Source organism: Eulemur rufifrons, chromosome 2 (assembly GCF_041146395.1).
Source record: "Eulemur rufifrons isolate Redbay chromosome 2, OSU_ERuf_1, whole genome shotgun sequence".
NCBI classification, from domain to species: domain Eukaryota; kingdom Metazoa; phylum Chordata; class Mammalia; order Primates; family Lemuridae; genus Eulemur; species Eulemur rufifrons.
This window is the reverse complement of record NC_090984.1, coordinates 12,237,831-12,255,860: the sequence shown is the minus strand read 5'-3', so window position 1 is coordinate 12,255,860 and position 18,030 is coordinate 12,237,831. Positions and strand designations below refer to the sequence as shown.

The 18,030-nt window shown below is 56.0% G+C and overlaps 3 protein-coding genes and 2 non-coding genes across 7 annotated transcripts in view; 3 read left to right on the top strand and 2 right to left on the bottom strand.

The window, feature by feature from the left end:
• Window positions 1–567: 567 nt before the first annotated feature.
• Window positions 568–7,133, top strand: LOC138397366 (suppressor of SWI4 1 homolog). The gene is made up of 13 exons (XM_069491300.1): window positions 568–606; window positions 695–865; window positions 1,659–1,760; window positions 1,968–2,018; window positions 2,126–2,296; window positions 2,916–2,992; window positions 3,184–3,291; window positions 3,399–3,522; window positions 3,611–3,689; window positions 3,777–3,906; window positions 3,996–4,159; window positions 4,240–4,445; window positions 6,009–7,133. The coding sequence occupies exons 1-13, from the start codon at window positions 589–591 to the stop codon at window positions 7,131–7,133; spliced, it is 2,526 nt and encodes an 841-aa protein (XP_069347401.1). The 5' UTR covers window positions 568–588.
• Window positions 1,806–1,889, top strand: LOC138381207 (small nucleolar RNA SNORD105). The gene has a single exon (XR_011233118.1). It is a non-coding gene; the product is annotated as a small nucleolar RNA SNORD105 (small nucleolar RNA).
• On the top strand, window positions 3,033–3,111 carry LOC138381218 (small nucleolar RNA U105B). The gene has a single exon (XR_011233128.1). It is a non-coding gene; the product is annotated as a small nucleolar RNA U105B (small nucleolar RNA).
• A 292-nt stretch (window positions 7,134–7,425) lies between the features above and the next one.
• EIF3G (eukaryotic translation initiation factor 3 subunit G) lies at window positions 7,426–11,264 on the bottom strand. The gene is made up of 11 exons (XM_069479011.1): window positions 11,205–11,264; window positions 11,027–11,073; window positions 10,470–10,553; window positions 10,275–10,363; window positions 10,100–10,159; window positions 9,228–9,332; window positions 8,950–9,139; window positions 8,273–8,380; window positions 8,015–8,151; window positions 7,822–7,928; window positions 7,426–7,533 (listed from the first exon to the last, which is right to left on the bottom strand). The coding sequence occupies exons 1-11, from the start codon at window positions 11,222–11,224 to the stop codon at window positions 7,518–7,520; spliced, it is 963 nt and encodes a 320-aa protein (XP_069335112.1). The 5' UTR covers window positions 11,225–11,264; the 3' UTR covers window positions 7,426–7,517.
• A 6,090-nt stretch (window positions 11,265–17,354) lies between these two features.
• Window positions 17,355–18,030, bottom strand: part of DNMT1 (DNA methyltransferase 1) — a 42,463-nt gene continuing 41,787 nt past the window's right edge. For all 3 annotated transcript variants that reach the window (XM_069478878.1, XM_069478870.1, XM_069478862.1), the window contains one exon: window positions 17,355–17,676. In XM_069478878.1, the coding sequence (XP_069334979.1) occupies window positions 17,642–17,676 (35 nt within the window). In that variant the 3' untranslated portion in view covers window positions 17,355–17,641. The remainder of the gene's footprint in view (window positions 17,677–18,030) is intronic.

The following is an 18,030-nucleotide window of genomic DNA, read 5'->3' as shown; positions in this document are numbered from 1 at the left end:
CGAAGCGCCCGCCTTGCCCTGAGTTTCCAGATGGTGATGTGGAGTTTCCATCCCTCAGTCTGTCCGCAGACGGGGTCCCTGAGGAGGACAGCTGGCCCTCAGGAGCTGGTGGACGAAAATGAATAACTGTCACAGGCCCTATTCCCTGCTGTGGCTTCTCCCCAAGTGCCTGGCGCCAGTGTGCCAAGCATCGTGCATACAGTATCTCTCTTAATATGCGGGCTCGGGGGACATTATCATCTTGCTTTAGGATACTTTAGGCGCTTCGGAGTGGAGAAAGAGGTTATATCACAGCTGGAGAGGAAATAGGCCGAGGTGGGATTCGAACACGCGGATCAGTTTCTCCGAAGCCCGGAGCCGCATAGCCCCGCCCCCGGTTTCCGTGGAAACAGGCACCCGGTGTCTCCATAGCAACCCTTCCAAAGATTCCACCTCCACTCCCCGCTCTCGGAAGCCATCTGATGCGCAGGCCCGCCTGGTGACGTCATCGCGTCGCGCCAGTCTCACGTGACGCCTCCCAGGCACCGGAAGTGAGCAGAAAGGGCCGGAAGTGGCAGACAGAGGCGGCCTCGTGGAGGAGACGGCGGCATGGGACAGTCCGGACGGGTGAGGCGAGGCGGCCGGGGAGGCGGGGAGCGAGGACGGGGTCCCCGCAGAGGGCTTGGGGTTCACCGCGCGACTCTCGCCCCCCCAGTCCCGGCACCAGAAGCGTGCGCGCGCCCAGGCGCAGCTCCGCAACCTCGAGGCCTATGCCGCGCAGCCGCACTCGTTCGTGTTTACGCGGGGCTGCGCGGGTCACAGCATCCGGCAGCTCAGCTTGGACTTGCGACGGGTCATGGAGCCGCTGACCGCCACCCGCCTGCAGGTCTGTACCACGCACTGCGCCTCCACCCAACCCTGGGCCCCATCTTCGCGGCTGCGGTGCTGACACCCGCTGTAAAGCCGTGAGAAGCCTCAGACTTCCCGGGTGGAGAAAGGGACCCTCGTGGGGACCATTGTCTCTGTCTTTCAAGGCTTTGTGGGCCATAGTTGGTTGCCTGAGCCTGACGATTAAGACTGGACTGAGAGGCCGGGCGCGGTGGCTCACGCCTGTGATCCTAGCACTCTGGGAGGCTGAGGCGGCCGGATTGTTTGAGCTCAGGAGTTCGAGACCAGCCTGAGCAAGAGCATGACCTTGTAACTACTAAAAAGATAAAAATTAGCCGGGCGTCGTGGTGTGCGCCTGTAGTCCCAGCTACTCCAGGAGGCTGAGGCAGGAGGATGGCTTGAACCCAAGAGTTTGAGGTTACTGTGACCTAGGCTGAAGCCACGGCACTCTACTCAGGGCAATGGAGTGAGACTCCATCTCAAAAGAACAAAGACTGGACTCTCCAAACAGCAAGATTGGAAACTTCACTTCTCCCAGAGGCCCTGGAGCAAGTTACTTAACCTCACTGGGCCTCAGTTTGCTCATCTGTCAAATGGGGAGATGCACCTAAGCAGTGGTGGTACTCAATTCAAGCCTGGTTGATTGGCTCTAGGGACCAGGGTCATGTCACTCCCTTGGGCTTGTTGGAAGGGTCAGATGCAAGATAGAGCATATAACAGGATTCTTGGCTTAAGTTTATAGCGTTTGCTCGATAAAGTATAACTGTCTTTTTTCTTTTTGTAACTTCCAGGTTCGTAAGAAGAACTCACTGAAGGACTGTGTGGCGGTGGCTGGACCTCTTGGGGTCACACACTTCTTGATCTTGAGCAAAACAGAGACCAATGTCTACCTTGTAAGTGGACGCCCTCACCCTTCACGTTCAGCAGGCCCCTCACATCCCCCATCTCTTGTGATGAACCCGTTTGCCTCTGAGCTGCCATGATTTTGGCTTCAAAGTAAACGCTCTGAAGAAGAGTTGGGATGGCGGTTCCCACTCCCCGCACTACCCAGCTCCCTGAGTAGACATCTCCACCCTCACTGATCCTTTGTTCTCCTGCAGAAGCTGATGCGCCTCCCAGGAGGCCCCACCTTGACCTTCCAGGTTAACCAGGTGAGGGGCGGAAGTGGTAGGAGGGCCACGTGGGGTGGGAACTGGGCTTTGGCGGTGGCCCCAGTGCGTGTGGTGGGTGGTCACTCACTCCTCGCCCTGCCCCGCAGTACACGCTGGTGCGTGATGTGGTTTCCTCACTGCGCCGGCACCGCATGCATGAACAGCAGTTTGTCCACCCCCCGCTCCTGGTACTCAACAGTTTCGGCCCCCACGGCATACATGTGAAGCTCATGGCCACCATGTTCCAGAACCTGTTCCCTTCCATCAACGTGCATAAGGTAAGCTTGGCCTGGTGAGGTGGCAGGTGTGGGGTGGACGGACGGAGCAGGCAGTGGGTACCACAGGCCCTTGGCTGAGGGCTGAGGTCATATTCCCCTCGTGTTCAGTGACACTGAGCAAAAATGTCCAGGGTTTTACCCCCAGCCCCGTCCGTGAGCAGCCTCCTCATCTGGCAGATGTGAAACGATGCTGATGATTTTTTTTTTAACAGTCAAGTTCTGGTCTCGTTTTGTCGCCCAGGCTGGAGTACAGTGGCATAATCGTAGCTCAGTATAGCCTTGAACTCCTAGGCTCAAGTGATCCTCCTGCCTCAGCCTCCGAGAGCACTGGGATTATAGGCATGTGCCACACCACGCCTGGCCAGGCCTGGATTTTTGCAGCTGTCTGGCTCCAGAGCCCCAGCCCCAAATCCCTGACACCATTGATTCTCAAGCTGGGCTTATAATGAGGTGCCAGTCATCAGGAAGTCTGATGGGGCAGCCTCAGCGGGGCCAGCACCCCGGGCTGTTGGCGGACACCACTTGCAGCCCCACAACCCCTGCCCGCCCTCCACACTTGCCGTGTGTGCGGGAGCGTGCGGTGAGGCCGCTAGCAGCCCATGCCCTCTCCCTCTCCCAGGTAAACCTGAACACCATCAAGCGCTGCCTTCTCATCAACTACAACCCTGAGTCCCAGGAGCTGGACTTCCGCCATTAGTGAGTGTTCTAGGACAGAAGGGGCGCAGGGTGGGGGGTTCCCAGCGTGGCTGATGACAGCACTGCTGCTGAGGCTCTGGGACTGTTCAGTCTCAAAGTGAACCCCTGGCGTGCCCTGGAAGGGCAAGGGGGTGGAGCTGACTTCCAACCCCGTGACCCCAAGCACCCTTCCTGTCCACTCTGCCCTGCAGTAGCATCAAAGTCGTTCCTGTGGGTGCCAGTCGTGGCATGAAGAAGCTCCTCCAGGAGAAGTTCCCCAACATGAGTCGCCTGCAGGACATCAGCGAGCTGCTGGCCACGTGAGGAGGGTCCAGGGCGGGAGGCCACCGCAGGGCTGTCCGGGGCACCCTAGAGCTGTCCCCGGGGCCTGGGATCTGCTGCTGAGCCCCACATGTCCCCCACACAGGGGTGCGGGGCTGTCAGAGAGCGAGGCGGAGCCCGATGGTGAGCACAACATTACTGAGCTACCCCAGGCGGTCGCAGGACGTGGCAACATGCAGGCCCAGCAGAGCGCCATACGGCTCACGGAGGTGAGGCCTGGTGGCAGAGGTGACTTCCTCTGGCAGTCTTCCCAGTCCCAAGGAAGGACTGACTTTTCTTCTTCCACATGTCTCCCAGATTGGTCCTCGGATGAGGCTGCAGCTCATCAAGATTCAGGATGGCGTCGGGGAGGGCAAAGTGGTGTTCCACCGCTTCGGTGAGGCCGGAGGCGGGGCTGGGACACAGTGATGGGGGAGGGGTCCCAGGCGCTGGGTGCACTTGGTGAACCGCACTCTCTGCGCAGTGCACAAGACGGAGGAGGAGCTCCAGGCCATCCTGGCTGCCAAGGAGCATAAGCTGCGGCTCAAGGCCCAGCGACAGGCCCAGCAGGCTGAGAACGTGCAGCGCAAACAGCAGCAGCGTGAGGCCCACAGGTCTGGGGCAGTGGGCAGTGGGCAGGCGGGGTCCCTGGGTGCGGGTGTGTCAGCCACACCGACTGACACCATGACACCACCACCTCCAGGAAGAGGAGCCTAGAGGGCATGAGGAAGAAACGGGCCAAGGCCAATGCTGAAGGAGACAGTGACGCCGAGGACCCCGGGCCCCCCCTGGTCGACAGCCAGAGGGAGGAGGAGGAGGATGAAGCCGAGTATTTCCGCCAGGCTGTGGGCGAGGAGCCCGATGAGTGTGAGTGGCCGGGTCAGTGGGACTGGGCCCCCAGGGCCTGTCCTCGTTCCCTGGGGCACTGACACAGTCTCTCCCTGCAGACATGTTCTACATGGCGCCCAAGCGGAGACGGCCCACCTGGCCTTGGGGCAGGCCGCAGCGGGGAAAGGACCGAGGCAAGGGCCGCCACAGTGACCGGAGACTTCCAAAGCCCAAGGACAGGCTTCAGGGAGCCCAGACCAAGCTGGGGTCCAGAGGGGCTGCCCAGGGTCGCCAGCGAGGCCAGCCACGGCCACCCAAGAGAGTGGCCTGAGCCTGAGCTACAGACGGAGTGCCCCAGATTGGGGCCCGAGAGACCCGGCCCTGGGGCTCCAGGTGTGGCCCTCGGTTTCCTTTTATAAAGGAGCTGTTTCCCTTCCTTCCCACTGCAATAAATGCGTGAACTGGCCTCGAGTCTGCGTGTTTCCGGGAGGGGGTGCACCCAGAGGGCCCCGGGCTGGGCGCAGCACCCAGGAGTCTGACCCGGTTTCTGCCCTGAGGCAGCGTGGTTTCACTGGCGTGTCAGCAGGCAGGGCTGGCCCTGGTCTGGCGGTCCTGGGCCTGTCCCCAGCTGGGGCCCTGTTAACTTGTGTGCTTGGGAGGCCAAGGTGCCATGAGGGAGGAGGAAGGAAGCAGCTGAGGTTGGAGCTGCGGCAGGGCCGGCCGGGGAGGGGCCAGCCACGCTGAGTGCAACTTGGGGAGGGGCCTGGGCACTGCGTGGGCGGCAGACCCAGAGGCTCGGCGTGTGCGGAGCATGGCGGCCACCATCTTGGGTAAGGAGCAGGTGATGGGTCAGTTGACACAGGGACACAGCTAGGGGTCTGGGGGGTGGCAGTGGAGCCACTGGTTTTCAGGAAGTTTGGAAGGTAGTTGGGTTAAAACCCAGGTCTGGGCCCAGCAGTCCTGGTCGGGGAGGGGTGCCCCTGCCTGTGCGGCCGGCCGTGGGTGCAGGGGAGGAGGGAGCTGCCCCAGTGCTGCTGGGAGCCAGGCCCTGCCGTGGGCAGGAAGGGGACCCTCCTCTGCTGAAGGGCATGTCCTCAGGTCACATGAAGCTGGTAGGCAGTGGAGGAAAACTCGGCAGGGAGGCAGGCCTGCAGGGCAGGACCCAAGAGGATGGGCCCAGAGACCCGGGGGGAGGTGGGAAGGGAGCCTTCAGGTCTGGCGGGTGACTCAGGCAGAAGGAACAGCCCCTGCTATAGGCTCTTAAGAAACAGCCGGGGAGCCGGAGTGGCGGAGTGGCGCAGCTGTAGGGGTGAGTCAGGGAGCGCAGGAGGAGGTGGGAGCGGGTGGGGTGGGGCTGCAGGAGTGGCCCTGTGGGATGAATGGCAGCAATTGGGTGAGCATCTGGGAGCAGAGGGACCGGACCGATGGGGCGCTCACTGGCACCCCTGGCGGCTGTGGGGAGAATAGACTGGGGTGACGGCGGGAACCAGGGGTTCAAGGCAGAGGCGACTGGGCTAGTCCAGGTAGTTGGGGGACTGAACCAGGGTGGGGCTGAGGGTGGGACAGTACTTGCTGACGGACCTCGAGGAGGGTCGTAGTGGGCTTGGGGACTTCTGATCCTCCGCCCTAGCCCAATGGCTCATATGAGCAACCTGAGGCCTGGGACTGCCTGGTTTGCCCCAGCTGTTCCCCGGGGCAAGGGACCTGGGAGAGCCCCATAAGCTTGTCAGCTAAATGAAGCCCCCGGATTCCATATCAAGGAGCTAAACCCGGACCCTCTTCCAGGGAGAGGAAAGGACTCAAGTCGAGGGGCAGGTGTGCCCCATCAGAAAAGGGCTCTGGGGTGGCAGGAGTCACTTTCCCAGAGGATGGGTCTCAGCAGTGACACCCTCTGTCCACAGGTGCCAAGCCGTGCCCAGCCAACTTCTCAGCGGCTGCCGACCGCATCCTCAGTAGGTTCCAGGAGGACTTCCTGTGGCCCATGCTGGTGGCTGAGTTCCTGGGGGCTGTAGTTGCCAATGGCCTGGCCCTGTACCGCTTCAGCACGCGGGAGCAGCGCCCGTGGCACCCGGCCGTGGTCTTATCAGCCCAGCTTGCGGTCAGTGATCTGCTCTGTGCCCTGACGCTGCCCCCGCTGGCCGCCTACCTGTACCCACCCAAACACTGGCGCTACGGGGAGGCCGCCTGCCGCCTGGAACGCTTCCTCTTTACCTGCAACCTGCTGGGCAGCGTCATCTTCATCACCTGCATCAGCCTCAACCGCTACCTGGGCATCGTGCACCCATTCTTCACCCGCAGCTACCTGCGGCCCAAGCATGCCTGGGCCCTCAGCGCCGTGGGCTGGGTCCTGGCAGCCCTGCTGGCCGCGCCCACCCTGAGCTTCTCCCACCTGAAGAGGCCGCAGCAGGAGGCGGGCAGGTGCAGCGTGGCCAGTCCCGAAGCCTGCATCAAGTGCCTGGGGACAGCGGATGAACTCCGCCTTGAGGCCTACAGGGCCTACAGCCTGGTGCTGGTGGGGCTGGGCTGCGGCCTGCCGCTGCTGCTCAGCCTGGCGGCCTACAGCGCCCTCGGGTGCGCCGTGCTGCGCAGCCCCGGCATGACCACAGCTGAGAAGCTGCGTGTGGTAGTGCTGGTGGCCAGCGGTGTGGCCCTCTACGCCAGCTCCTACGTGCCCTACCACCTCACGCAGGTGCTCAATATGGATGCCCGGTGGCGCTGGCGTGCCCGCTGTCCGGGCTTTGCAGACGTGGCGCAGGCCGAGGCGGCCCTGGAGCTGGGGCCCTACCTGAGCTACCAGGTGATGCGGGGCCTCATGCCCTTGGCCTTCTGCATCCACCCGCTGCTCTACATGGCCGTGGCACCCAGCCTGGGCTGCTGCCGCCAATGCCGCCCCAGCTATGGCAAGGGCCAGAACCCAGAAGATGCCAAGAGCACCAGCCAAGCCCTGTCCCTTGATGTCATAGCCACCTCCAAGAAGCGCTCAGAGCCCCAGTCCCCCGAGCTAAGCCCATGACACGGCCTATTTCGAGCTTCCTCCTCATTGCAAGGTGTTGGGACCATGAAGTACCACAGAACGAGGATCGAGAGCACACCAGGTCCCTGGCCCCAAGGTGCCAACAGGCCCCACCTGCCACTTCCTCCCCCATAGCAACCTGTGGTTGCCGCCAGGAGTGGTCGAGTTTCCCACCCACACGCTGAGCCGGGCGCTCGGGCCGGGAAGCAGACCCACAGCTGGGGAGAGGGGAGGGCCCCATCGGCCACAGGGTGCTGAGGTGCGACAATAAACAGGACACATGTAGGGTGACTTGAGCCTTTTTATTGCTCCAGGAGTGCCCATCCTCAGAGGGTGCCCCTTGTCGCCGACAGTCCTGGGCCCAGTGGCGAGGTGGCAGCTGGCTTAGTTGGTGGATGGCCTAGGGAGAGAGAGGGAGGAGGTGCTGAGGACGGCAAAGCGAGGGCTTCAGGCCCCCCGAGACCCCCGACACTCAGGCAGCGGTGTGACAAAGGGCATGCAGAGCTGGGCCAACGGTGGGCCCCAGGCATGGCAGCTGTTGCCTGGCACCTATCTGCCTCTCTGCAAGGTTTGGAAAAGGACAACAAAAGACTGTCACCTCTGAACAGGCTGAGTGACTGCTGCAGTGGCGTGGGGCCCACAGGCAGCTGCGGTGCTGGGGGGGGCGGGGGCAGGGCAGGGGTCTTACTTGGCCCACTCGACGTTGAGGATGAGGTGGTCGTAGCCAAAGCCGGACACCCCAGCGATGGCGCGGGCGGCATCCTCGCGGCGGTGGAAGCTTATGAAAGCAAAGCCCTGGGGAGAGTGGGGCAGCGTCAGGGAGCTGCGAGCCAGGACAGACGACACCACCTCCCGCCCCCCGCTGTGGCCACCCCCCACACCTTGGACTGCCCGGTCGTCTTGTCCTTAGCCAGGTAGATGCGGGAGATGGAGCCAAAGGGCCGGAAGAGCTCCTGCAGGTCGGTCTCCCGTGTGTCCTCTGACAGGTTGGTGACTCGGATGGTGGCATTATCATCGGCTGTACGGGTGAGGCAAGGTGGCTGTGAGTGGGAGGCCCTGCTGGCCCCCACACGCGCACACGCCCCGGGGCTGACTACAGGGTACTGGGAGGTGCCCACCCAGCGCTGGGCGCCCCTCACCTCTGCGGTTGGGCTGCATGGACTCCCCGCGGCGGCTGGCCCCATCCCGCAGGCTCGGTGGCACGTATTTCCCCGTCTTGTTCTGGGCGGCCTGCACGGGCTCCAGCTCTGGGGACCAAAAGCACAGTCGTGTTCAGCCAGGCGGATGGTGCCCCCGGCCCTGACCCGGCCCGGGCACCATCTGCCAAGCCACAGGCGTCTGGTTGGCCCCTTTGGGGACAGGAGCCTCGGTGGTCACGATGACACCAAGCTCACAGCCAGGAAACTGACACCACTCGAGCACCCTGCCAGCCACACTGGCAGAGGCAGAAACCGCGGTGGATGTGGTCACAGGTGCCCCCAGCTCTGTGCCTCAGAGGGCCTAGAGCTGGAGAAAATAGAAAGGCCAGCCTCACAATGCAAGGGGACAGCAAGCACGGGACACACAATAGGGATGGTCCCCAAGTCCTCCATGAGTGGCAGGGGACAAGTGCATATCATATGCAAGTCACAGGTAAGCCGCCAGGCATCATCAAACCCAGACCAAGCCACAGCACAGCGGTGCCGACACTGCTGTGTGTGTTGGAGGGGAGGGCGACAGCCACAAAGGGGACGTTGGGGGCAGTGCCCATGCACAGTCAGCAGATGATGACCAAGGGCTCCCCCACAGCACCCCTCCCCCGCCCCCGGCCCCTCACCTCCCGGCAGCTTCTCCTTCTCGCCGGTGGACAGGCCCAGCTGCTCAGCCAGCTCCTTCTGCATGGGCCCCAGCGTGTCCTTGTAGGGGCAGCGGGTGGTCCAGTGGTCGCCCTTGCAGATGCGGCAGGACACTATCTTCTGGCCCTTGAGCTTGTTCATCGGGTCCTCCTCCTCCTGGCAGTTCAGGTCCTGGCAGGGGAGGGTGGGGGCAGCTCAGAGGCAGCTGCCGCACCCCCCCACCCACTGCCACAGCCCCCCAGCCTGTTGCCCCACTTACCTCTTTGCTGGTGATGAAAGTCATGGAGACATCATCGCTAACGGTGGTGGTGGCCACATTGGGCCCTGGTGGGTCAAACTCTGAGTTCCCGAACTTCTTCCAGTTCTGTGCTCGGGGGGGACAGGGGATGAGTCAGGGCAAGGGAAGATAGGGTCCCACACTGAGACACCCACAGTAACTACCCCCAAAGTGCCTGGGCCTTGAGCCCCATTTCTCATCTTCCCAAACACCCCCAGAACAGTAACAGTGACAGCTCCAGCATGCAGGGACAGCTCCCAGCCCCGCACTCCATAAAAGAAAATGGAGGCAGGTGGGGGGTGGACGGGGGACAGAGGTACAGTCCCCATTTCTGGGTCCCGTGCAGGTTGGTGGACCAGCCCCTGCTGGGGAGCGATGTCCAGGTAAGTGCAGAGGTCACCCAGACCACAAGGAACCTTGGGCTAAACCACCTGTGCCTCAGCTTCCTCCCCTATAAAGTAAGATGACAAATGCTTCCCTCCTCCCTGGGCTTCTAGGGAGATGGAACGAAGGAGCAAACACCTCCTGCGAAGTGCCTGGTGTGGGGTCTGGAGCAACTGCTATCGCTTCTTCCAGAAACACGCAGCCCTGGGGAAACGGAGCCGCTACGACCACCTTGAGGGAAGGCTTGGCTCCTCTCCTCCGGATTGACAGGCCAAGAGGATAAGATTCTAACCTCACCTGCTCCTGTGCCCCAGACTTTTCAGGGCCCCAAGAGAGTGCAAACACCCCAGACCCCCATTCTGCTTCAACAAAATAGGCACAAACAGTCAAACCCCAGCTCTGAAAACAAAGGCCCTGGGAACAAGGATTCCCAAGGCCCCGGGGTCAGCTCTGGGGAAGGAGGGGCTCACCTTCCTCCTTGCGACAGCCTTTGAGGCCTTCCGGGTCTCAATCCTGAAGGTGCGGACAATCTGTGGACGGGAGGGGAGAGGTTAGGGCTTCCCACACCTCCAGGCTCCTAGGACCAAGAGTTCTCCTTGCCAACCATGTCCCTAAGCAAGAGTCCCCCTTTCCCCGCCCCCTCACCTTGAACTTTTTGCCATCCTCATCTATCTTGTACTCAGTCACTGTCTTTATGTTGCCGTTGATGACCTCCTTGGGAGCTGGCAGCGGAGCTGGGAGAGGGAGAAAGACAAGGAGTGAGCCTGGGTGGCAGGGACCAGGCAGGACAGGGCTGGGGGGAGAGGCGGCCCCAGGGGTGGAGTGGAAGTTGTCACTCACCTCCTGGCAGTAGCTCAGGCTCTGGGCTGGTGTCCCCCGTGGCCAGAGGGATCCCCCTGAGGAGCTCGCTGGTGACACATTTGTCTGCGAGAGGGAGCGTGGGTAGAAGGGATCAGCTTCAGAGGCTGAGATGGAAGGGCTTTTGGGATGACTCCCACACAAAGAGCTGAGGAAGGCAGGACCAAGGATACAGGGCTCGTGGACAGTGCGCTGCGAGGATCCGGAGTGGCAAGGACAGGGAATCGCCAAGCACGAATAGGGGGGTCAGGCCAAAAAGTTGGCCAGGTGCTAGTACAAAGGCAGGAAACAGACTGGCACAGCGTCGTCGGTGAAAGGGAGCAGCTGCGAGGACTTGGCCAGTGGCACGGGAGGAAGGACTGGCCAGTGATCGCCTGGAGATGGCAACAGGCTGGCCTCGAGGATGGGGCGGGGCTGGGGCTGGGCGCCGACGGGGAATGCGGGGTCCGACCGCGGTGTCAGGGTTGGGGGTCGAAGCAGGCCGCAGTGACGGAGCTGGGGGCTGGCCGCGGTGTCCCGGGGCGCCCAAGTACACTCACCGTCCTCTCCCTCCTCCTCCACCTGGTCGGCCCAGCTGGGCTTCGAACTGCGGGGACAAGTTTGCGGAGGAATCAGCGAGGCCCTGCCCCCACGGCCTCGGCGCACCCAGGCCCCGTAATACTCCCCAGAACCCCCCGACCGCCTCCTGTGCCCCCACTTCTGCGACCTCCGACTCACTCAAAGTCTCCGGTCGGCATAGCAGAAAGTCTTCTCCACGCAGCCCTAGCCCGGGCCAGAGAGCGGAAGCGTGAGTGAACGAGACTTCCGGTGCCGCCGTCGATGTCTAGAGCGCCCCGGCCGCGGCGCCCACAGCGCCACCCTGCGGGTGGAGGTAAAGCTGCTGGGCGATGCTGGTGCCAGACCAGGTAAGGGAGCAAAGGTGCATCTCAGGGCTCATCCTATTAACCGGATGGACGGATGAAAAGATGGGTGAGTAGATGAACAGATGGATGGATGGGTGCTCACTTATTGAGCGCTTATTGTATGCTGGGCACTGTTAGGAGGAAATTAACATTTCCATTTTGCAGCCGAAGAAACCAAATCTCAGAAAGAACAAAACAACCCTTTGTGAGGCAGGAGGATCGCTTGAGGTCAGGAGTTCAAGATCAGCCTGAGCAAGAGCGAGACCCTGTCTTTACTAAAAATAAAAAAATTAGCTGGAAGTGGTGGCCTGCACCAGTCGTCCCAGCTACTCAGGAGGTTCTGTCTCAAATAAAATAAAATGCACATATGATTTTTCCTTTGAGCCAATTAATAATTAAACCTGTGAGTAAACTTGTAAATATATGCAGATTTAAGAGTTGAGATGTCCTTGCAGAATTGTTCATGATAGCAGAAACTGGAAACATCTATCTGCCCATCCAGAGAGACTGGTTAAATAGATTAAGGTATGCTACGCCATAATCTATGAAACGCTGTGGTTTTTAAGGAGATAGATCCATTTGTGCCCATGTAAAAAACAAAATCTCCCATAGGAGGAAGCAAGATGCAAAAGGGCATATATTATAGAAACCAATTGGTATAAACCTTTAATAGCACATAGATATGCAGATATATGCAAACCGTTTCTTGGAAAGAAATATTAGAAAACTATTGATGAGAGATGTTTTGGAAAGAAGCCATTAAGACAGGAAAGCTTATTTTGGGACTTTTCTGCCATATTTAAAATTTTTACCATGTGTATATATTATTTTGGTTTAAATAAAAATACATGCATAAATATATATTTTATATGTTAGCATATAATTGTAAGGTTTTTTGGATGGTTGGCGCCAGAGAAAGACAAGCAGAGTTGAAAGGGATAAGTAAAGAGGCTTTACTGGAGTGCTCCTGGGTGAGGGTAACAGGTCCCAAGAAAGAGGGGCCAGGACGAGGTTCTCGGGTCCCAGGGGGGAGAGGCCTGAGAAGTCGCACCGCCCAGAAGTTTTGTGTGGGCTTATATATTTTAGAGCTGGGGGATGGGGGTTTTTCGGTTCCGTTAAGGTTTTAGGGTGGGTATTGAGAACCAGGAGGGGCTGGTGGTATGTATGGATTCCAGGAGAGACCCTTGTCAGGGTAATCCATCCAGGTGTGGCTATTCTTTAACTTAGCTGCGCCCTGCAGGCATTGTTTTCGGCAGGTCTCGTGGGCTTCTTCTTTTTTTCATCAGGGAGAGGAGGGGTGCCTGCCACCAGCCTTACAATAATATGTATGTGTGATATATGTGAGATGTATTTAATAACATATAAATGTATTTTTTATCTGTTTTGTATATCCACTAACTTGAATTACCACTTTTACAAGTGGCCTAAGGAAATACATATTCAGGTACATTAGGTCATCCATAGAAAGTGCTGGGCTAGATGTGGTGGCTCACGCCTGTCATCCCAGCACTTTGGGAGGCTAAGGCAGGAGGATCGCTTGAGCCCAGGAATTTGAGGCTGCAGTGAGCTATGATCATGCCACTGCACTCCAGCCTGGGCCACAGAGCAAGAGCCTGTCTCCAAAAAAAAAAAAAGAAAAAAAAGTACACCAATATTCATAGCAGCTTTGTTTTATTTACAATGACCCAAAACTGGAAAACAACTTGTATAATTTGCTCAGGGTGCCACGACAAAATACCGCACACTGGATGGCTTACACAACAAAAATTTATTTTCACACAGTTCTGGAGGCTGTTAGTCCAAGATCAAGGTGTCAGCAGGATTGGTTTCTTTTGAAGCTGGGGCATCTTCTCCCTATGACTTGATGTGGCCTTCTCCTCCAGGTATGTATGTCCTAATCTCTTCCTACAAGGACACCAGATTGGATTAGGGCCCACCCTAATGACCTCATTTTAACTTAAGTACCTTTTTCTTTTGAGACAGAATCTCTCTGCACAGGCTAGATTACAGGGGGTGGGGAGGGACTGGTTTGGGAGGGGCACCAGGCAGCCTTCCAGGGTGATGGGAATGTTCTGTCTTGATCTGGTCGGTGAAGACACAGGTGAATACATGTAAAAATCATCTCACTGTACGCATAAGATCTACACACTTGAGTACTAAAATCTGGAGAGGAACAAGGTTCAGATACACTTTGTTCCAATTCTGTTTTATTTTTATTATTTGTGGCATTTCTTCTCTCTAAAATCACGTTGTTTGTGGCATTTGCCTGCCTATTTCTCTTGCGAGGCAAGGAGGGACAGTACACGTCTATCTTATTGCGACCGGGACGGAGTTCATACCCGATGAACAACTGCGTGATGCCGTGTCTGCAAGTTTTCTCTTGGTGGTTGCAGTCAGCTGCGTGGGAGTGTGCACAAAGTAGACAGGTACGTTCCACGCTGGCCTGATAACGGTCACTTGCAGGATGACACCGTGTTAAAGAGGTTAATTTTATTATTTTTTAAGAGACAGGGGGTCTTGCTATGTTGCCCAGGCTGCACTTGAACTCCTGGGCTCAAGCGATCCTCCCGCCTTTGCCTTCTGAGTAGCTGGGACTATAGGTGCATGCCATAGCGCCTGGTTCTGCATAATGTTGTAAAGAAATAGGAAATACTAAATTGATGGACACACAGATGCGTTAACAGTCACAAAACGTGCATAGGAAGGAGACATGGCAAGGGCCTATTCGCGGTTGTGTCTAGGGAAGTAGACCGAGACCTGGGGGGGCCCCAAAGGGGCACTGGTGCTGCCCTGCATGTTGGTTTCATTAAAGAAAACGACCTGCTATTGTGGCAAATGGTATGGCAGTTCCTCAAAAAATTAAAAATAGAATTACCATATGACCCAGCAATTCCACTTCCGGTTTATGCCCACAAGAATTGAAACTAAGGTTTTGGACAGATATTAGTAAGTGCGTGTTTATGGCAGCATGATTCATAATAGCTAAAAGGTGGAAGCAACCCAAGTGTCCACCGGGATGGATGGATAAACACTACATGTTAAATATATACACACACACATATCTCCATCCCATGCAATATCAGCCTAAAAAGGAATGAAATTCCGATACCAGCTATCACATAGATGAACCTTGGAAACATCAGCCAGACACAAAATGACAAATATTGTATGATTCTGCTGCTATGAGATACCCATCACAGCATAGGCAAATCCACAGCGACACAGAGCAGAACAGAGGTTACCAGGGGCTGGGGCAGGGAGAATGGGGACATTTTGTTTGGGATGATGAAAAAGTTCTAGAAAGAGATACCAGTGATGGTTTCACAACAGTGTGAACGTACTTAATGCAAGTGAATTGCCACTTTAAAATGGTTAAAAAAAAATACACAATCAATATACAAAATCCTAGTCAATACGAGTTGATCATCTTCCTATAGGCAAAGGACTACGGTTTAGAAATTAAGAAAACATCTAATTTACATTAGTCACAGAGGAACTAAATGCCTAGGAATCAAGTTGTGAAATTTGCAAGATCTGGGTCATTGAAAACCACAAGCGAATATATGAATAAATGGAAGGGCTAACTGTTCTTAGAAAGGAAGGCCGGTTGGCTGGGCGCGGTGGCTCACGCCTATAATCCCAGCACTTTGGGAGGCTGAGGTGGGAGGATTGCTTCAGGCCCGGTGTTCGTGACCAGCAAGAGTTGAGACTGGGTCTCTATAAAAAGAAGAAAAATTAGCCGAGTGCGGTGGTGCACACTTGTAGTCCCAGCTACTCAGGAGACTGAGGCAGGGGGATCCCTTGAACCCAGGACTTCAAGGCTGCAATGAGCTATGATTGGGCCACTGTGCTCCAGCTTGGGTGACAGAGACCCTGTCTCCATGGTAAAAATAAATAAATAAATGAAGGTGGACATTTAGGACTTGGCTATTTCATACTAAACCCCAATTTAAAAAAAAAAAAATAGGGCACAAAGACATTCCTAAGTAAAATGACCTTCAGAGTACAAAGCAGTTTTAACAGACGCTACCGACTGTAGCAGAGACAAGGTGCGCGTGCTCGGGCATACGACGACCTTGGAAGACGACAGACTAGGACTCAGTCGTCTTGGTCAAGATGCCTGGGAATCCACAAAAAGACAGCATACTTCTCATTATACTCACTATATAGTTTTTAATGAGTTTTTAAGCTTAAAAAAGCAGAAAGTATATTTTTAAAAAATCTGACGGGGAAAATCTTCCATATGCCATGTTGAGCTGCGGCGCTTTCCATGGGGATTTGCTACCTATTGGAAAAACAGGCCGAGATCCCCGTTTTGGTCCTTCCAAAAGTGATTCTCGTGTTAAAATGAGGATGTCACAGACATATGGAAGAAAACACATGTTTATGATCTGGGGGTAGAGGCGGCCTTTTTCAATGGGCTGTGAGAAACACAAGTGACAAATATATCTATTTGCTAAATATAGAAGACCTCTGTATGGCAGAGACAGGATGAATCAAGATGATTCGAGCAAGGGTAATTACCTCTCATGCCCAAGGACAAAGTCATGTGGTCACCACAGAAGGGACAAACTCCAGTGGCCACTGGACACATGGAAGTGTTAAGTCACGATTAAAAAAATGCCAGCAGGCAGGGCGCGGTGGCTCACGTCTATAATACCACCACTTCAGAGGGCTGAGGGAGGAGGATTGCTTGAGGCCAGGAGCTGAAGACCCATCTGGGCAATGGAGTGAGACTCAATCTCTATCCAAAAAATAAAGAACAATTAGCCGAGCGTAGTGGCACTCGCCTGTCGTCCCAACTACTCCGGAGGCTGAGGTGGGAGGATTGCTTAGGCCCAGAAATTCACGGGTGCAGTGACTTATGATGCCACTGTACTCTAGCCAGGACGACGCAGAAAGACCCTGCCTCTAGAAAAAAAAAGCTAACAGGATTTCACCATTCAGTTGACAAGGATTAAACAGAGATAAGAGCTAGGGGTAGGCTAAGGAGAAGTTTGCATTGTTGGTGGAAACTGTTAAATACCGAGAGTCAACGGCCCAGGCAGCTCTCGTAGACCTTTCCCTGAAGGAGAGAGGGAGTAAGATGTACAAGGATGTTCAGTGTGGCAGTTTACAGCAGCAGGAAGACGGAAACGCCTAGTACCGACTGAGGAATTCAGTGAACTTAGTGCTCCAACTGCACTGAACCCTATGGTCTTACGACTAAGATATAAGTCATTTGTTGAGTAAAGTTACAGCTGAAGTGCCACCAAGAGGGCCCACTTATGAAAGTGCACACAGAGGTGGTAGGGCTGGCGTTACCCAGTCCTGGTGGCCCTCTGGGTCATGTGTGCTGCTGACATTCCCCCACATACTTCTGCTTTGCTGGCATTTTATACAGTCCTTTCCCAAAGACAAACCAGAGAAAAAAGGTTTGTTCATCTCAGGACTGAGCTACACTGAACACACAGAAAGCCCAGCTAACAGAGTCAAGCAAACGGGGTTTTTGTCAGGGGGTGGGGGATGCCAGGGCTCTGAGTGACTCCTCTCTGGTTCCACCATCCACTGCATGGGGCTTCTGTCCTCATCGTCACAGGATGGCTGCTATGCCACCAGCCAACACAGCACACCCCAGACCAAAGAGCGCCACAGGCCATGGGGAAGGCTGGCCAAGACTTTCCCTTAAATGGCTTTCCTGAAGGACACACTACCAAGTTCCACTTGTATCTCACTGGCCCAAAGTGAGTCACAGAGTTGACTCCCACCCCCAAACAGAGACAACAACATGCCTCTGGGGGGTCCCCTTCAGCACTGAGGGGCCTATTCCTGTCCGCCCTCAGTACGAAGGCCTGCAGAAATCACAAGTCACCACCCAGGGTGGTTTATAGGAGAGATTTATTTGAAGAAATATTACAACATATAAAAACTACATAAAGTCTTAATTTCCACTCATACGGTGGTAACATTTGATATAATGCATAATAAAAAACTTTTAAGGAATCTTCATTTTCTGAGGGTTCCCATGTATACATGTTAAATTTGAAAAAAAAAACCAAACAAACCAAAAACTTTTAAAATCCCGAACGTACAAGGTACGGCACAATTTGATCACTAAGTCATCAGTTGCAAACCTCACAGGACAGCTTCGTGTCAGCCAAGGCCACAAACACCGTGCACAACACATTTGAACTGACAGATCAACAGGTTAAAAATACAACATCAGTGCATGGATTCCTGGTGCCGGAGAAGAGGGTGATGGGAGGGGCACAGCTAGTCCTTGGCAGCTTTCTCCTCCTTTATTTTAGCTGAAGGGAAACAACAAAAGGAAGTCATTCCAGGGAACATACACCGAGTTACGCGAAGCAGTGACAGGCGGGTGCAACAGACACGTTCAACCCGGAAACACAGTAACGCCCGGGCACCCACGTTAACGACTGATCTAATGAGCAGCCGCGGCTCTAAGTAGACAACATTTGTGGAGACTGAGCACACCTTGAATGTCCCCCAGAGGCTTCTACGCCCAGGTGTGTGGGGGAGCATCCGAGGCAGGGGACTGCCAAGCCAAAGTCACTCAGCAGGAGCAAGGAAAAGGGCCCACCGACTGCACGCCTATTGCATGACAGGTGCCTGTTTTAAGCACCGGACATGTACAATTTGCT

Excerpts from the sequence above, each read along its gene's own strand:
- LOC138397366 (XM_069491300.1), top strand. Across the intron at positions 866-1,658 it reads TGACCGCCACCCGCCTGCAG|GTTCGTAAGAAGAACTCACT; the intron begins GTCTGTACCACG and ends TGTAACTTCCAG. Across the intron at positions 3,907-3,995 it reads CAGCAGCGTGAGGCCCACAG|GAAGAGGAGCCTAGAGGGCA; the intron begins GTCTGGGGCAGT and ends CACCACCTCCAG.
- EIF3G (XM_069479011.1), bottom strand. The coding sequence starts at position 11,224 with ATGCCGACCGGAGACTTTGA. Across the intron at positions 11,074-11,204 it reads ATGCCGACCGGAGACTTTGA|TTCGAAGCCCAGCTGGGCCG; the intron begins GTGAGTCGGAGG and ends TTGTCCCCGCAG. Across the intron at positions 9,140-9,227 it reads CTTTCATCACCAGCAAAGAG|GACCTGAACTGCCAGGAGGA; the intron begins GTAAGTGGGGCA and ends CTCCCCTGCCAG.